Source organism: Cebus imitator, unplaced genomic scaffold, assembly GCF_001604975.1.
Source record: "Cebus imitator isolate Cc_AM_T3 unplaced genomic scaffold, Cebus_imitator-1.0 Scaffold1, whole genome shotgun sequence".
Taxonomy (NCBI): domain Eukaryota; kingdom Metazoa; phylum Chordata; class Mammalia; order Primates; family Cebidae; genus Cebus; species Cebus imitator.
In genome coordinates this window covers 2,478,369-2,479,801 of record NW_016107316.1, presented here as the reverse complement: position 1 = coordinate 2,479,801, position 1,433 = coordinate 2,478,369, and the positions used below count along the sequence as shown (strand labels likewise).

The window sequence follows — 1,433 nt, the reverse complement described above, 5'->3', positions numbered from 1 at the left end:
TTTCACCATGATGGCCAGGCTGGTCTTGAACTCCTGACCTCAGGTGATCCACCCACCTCAGCCTCCCAAAGTGCTAGGATTACAGGCATGAGCCACCGCACCCAGCTTGTTGTTTGTTTTTGAGACAGAGTCTTGCTCTTGTTGCCCAGGCTGGAGTGCAATGGTGCAATTTCAGCTCACTGAAACCTCTGCCTCCTGGGTTCAAATGATTCTCTTGCCTCAGCCCCCCAAATAGCTTGGATTACAGGCGTCTGCCACCATATCTAGCTAATATTTGTGTTTTTAGTAGAGATGGGTTTCACCATGTTGGCCAAGCTGGTCTCGAACTTTTGACCTCAGGTGATCCACCTGCCTCAGCCTCCCAAAGTGCTGGGATTATAGGTGTGAGCCACCACATCCAGCCCTGCTGATGTTTAAGATAACGCTTTAGTACACTAAAGTCAGATTTATGCAAGGAGTTTATCATACCTCGTGTGATAATGGTAGGATTATTTAAATGTATTCCCAAGTGAAAGAAGAAATTGCTCATTGAGGTAACCACCTGGGGTGACATGCTGGTGCCAGGTAAATGAAGGGCATCGGTTTCAAGTCTTTCAGTTAGTAGGTAAGGTTTGCAGAAAAGCTGTCAGCATACAGGAGGGCATTAAGGAGCCAGTGCAGAGTTTTCATTCTTAGTCCCTGTGGAGAGTGTGTACACGGACATGTGTGTCTAGAAAGAGAAAGTGAGAGAGAGGTGTCAGAGTTTTTCTCGGTTTGCCAGTTTTTTAGTGATAATGAAATAAACACCCAACTAGAAATGTAAGCCAACTAATGTTCTTGCTTTATTTTCAGATCGTCTTCTTACATAATGATAGATACATTGAGTTTCATTCGCAATCAGGTTTTTACTACAAGACCAGAATACCGAAGTTTGGGAGAGATTTCTCTTACCACTATCCATCCTGTGACTTATACTTTGTTGGGGCAAGGTATTGGATCTAGTCCCCTTTCCTTCTTTTCACCTCTTAAAACAACCAACTTCTGTTCTTAAATTTCTTTACATTTTCTCTCTTTAGATAGCTTGTTTAATTAAATAAAATGATATGTGGCTCTTGTTTAAAAAAAAGTAGAAAACAAAAGATAGGCAAAAAAAATTCTATTTTCTACATATTGATTTATTTGTAAGTACCATATACTATGTTATATGTATATTTTCTAATGTTAAAAATATCTGCGATTAGGCTGGGCGCGGTAGCTTGCACCTGTAATACCAGCACTTTGGGAGGCCGAGGTGGGCGGATCACCTGAGGTTCAGAGTTCGAGACCAGCCTGACCAATATATGGTGAAACCCTGTCTCTTTAAAAAATACAAAAATTAGCTGGGCATGGTGGTGTGTGCCGGTAGTCCCAGCTGCTCAGGAGGCTGAGGCAGGAAAATTGCTTGAACCCAGGAG

At 42.4% G+C, this 1,433-nt stretch overlaps 1 protein-coding gene across 3 annotated transcripts in view; it reads left to right on the top strand.

Annotated features, from left to right (window-relative positions):
* Positions 1 to 1,433, top strand: part of NOL10 (nucleolar protein 10) — a 116,786-nt gene that overhangs the window by 19,403 nt on the left and 95,950 nt on the right. For all 3 annotated transcript variants that reach the window (XM_017525580.2, XM_017525570.2, XM_017525555.2), the window contains one exon: positions 832 to 968. In XM_017525580.2, coding sequence (XP_017381069.1) covers positions 832 to 968 — 137 coding nt within the window. The remainder of the gene's footprint in view (positions 1 to 831; positions 969 to 1,433) is intronic.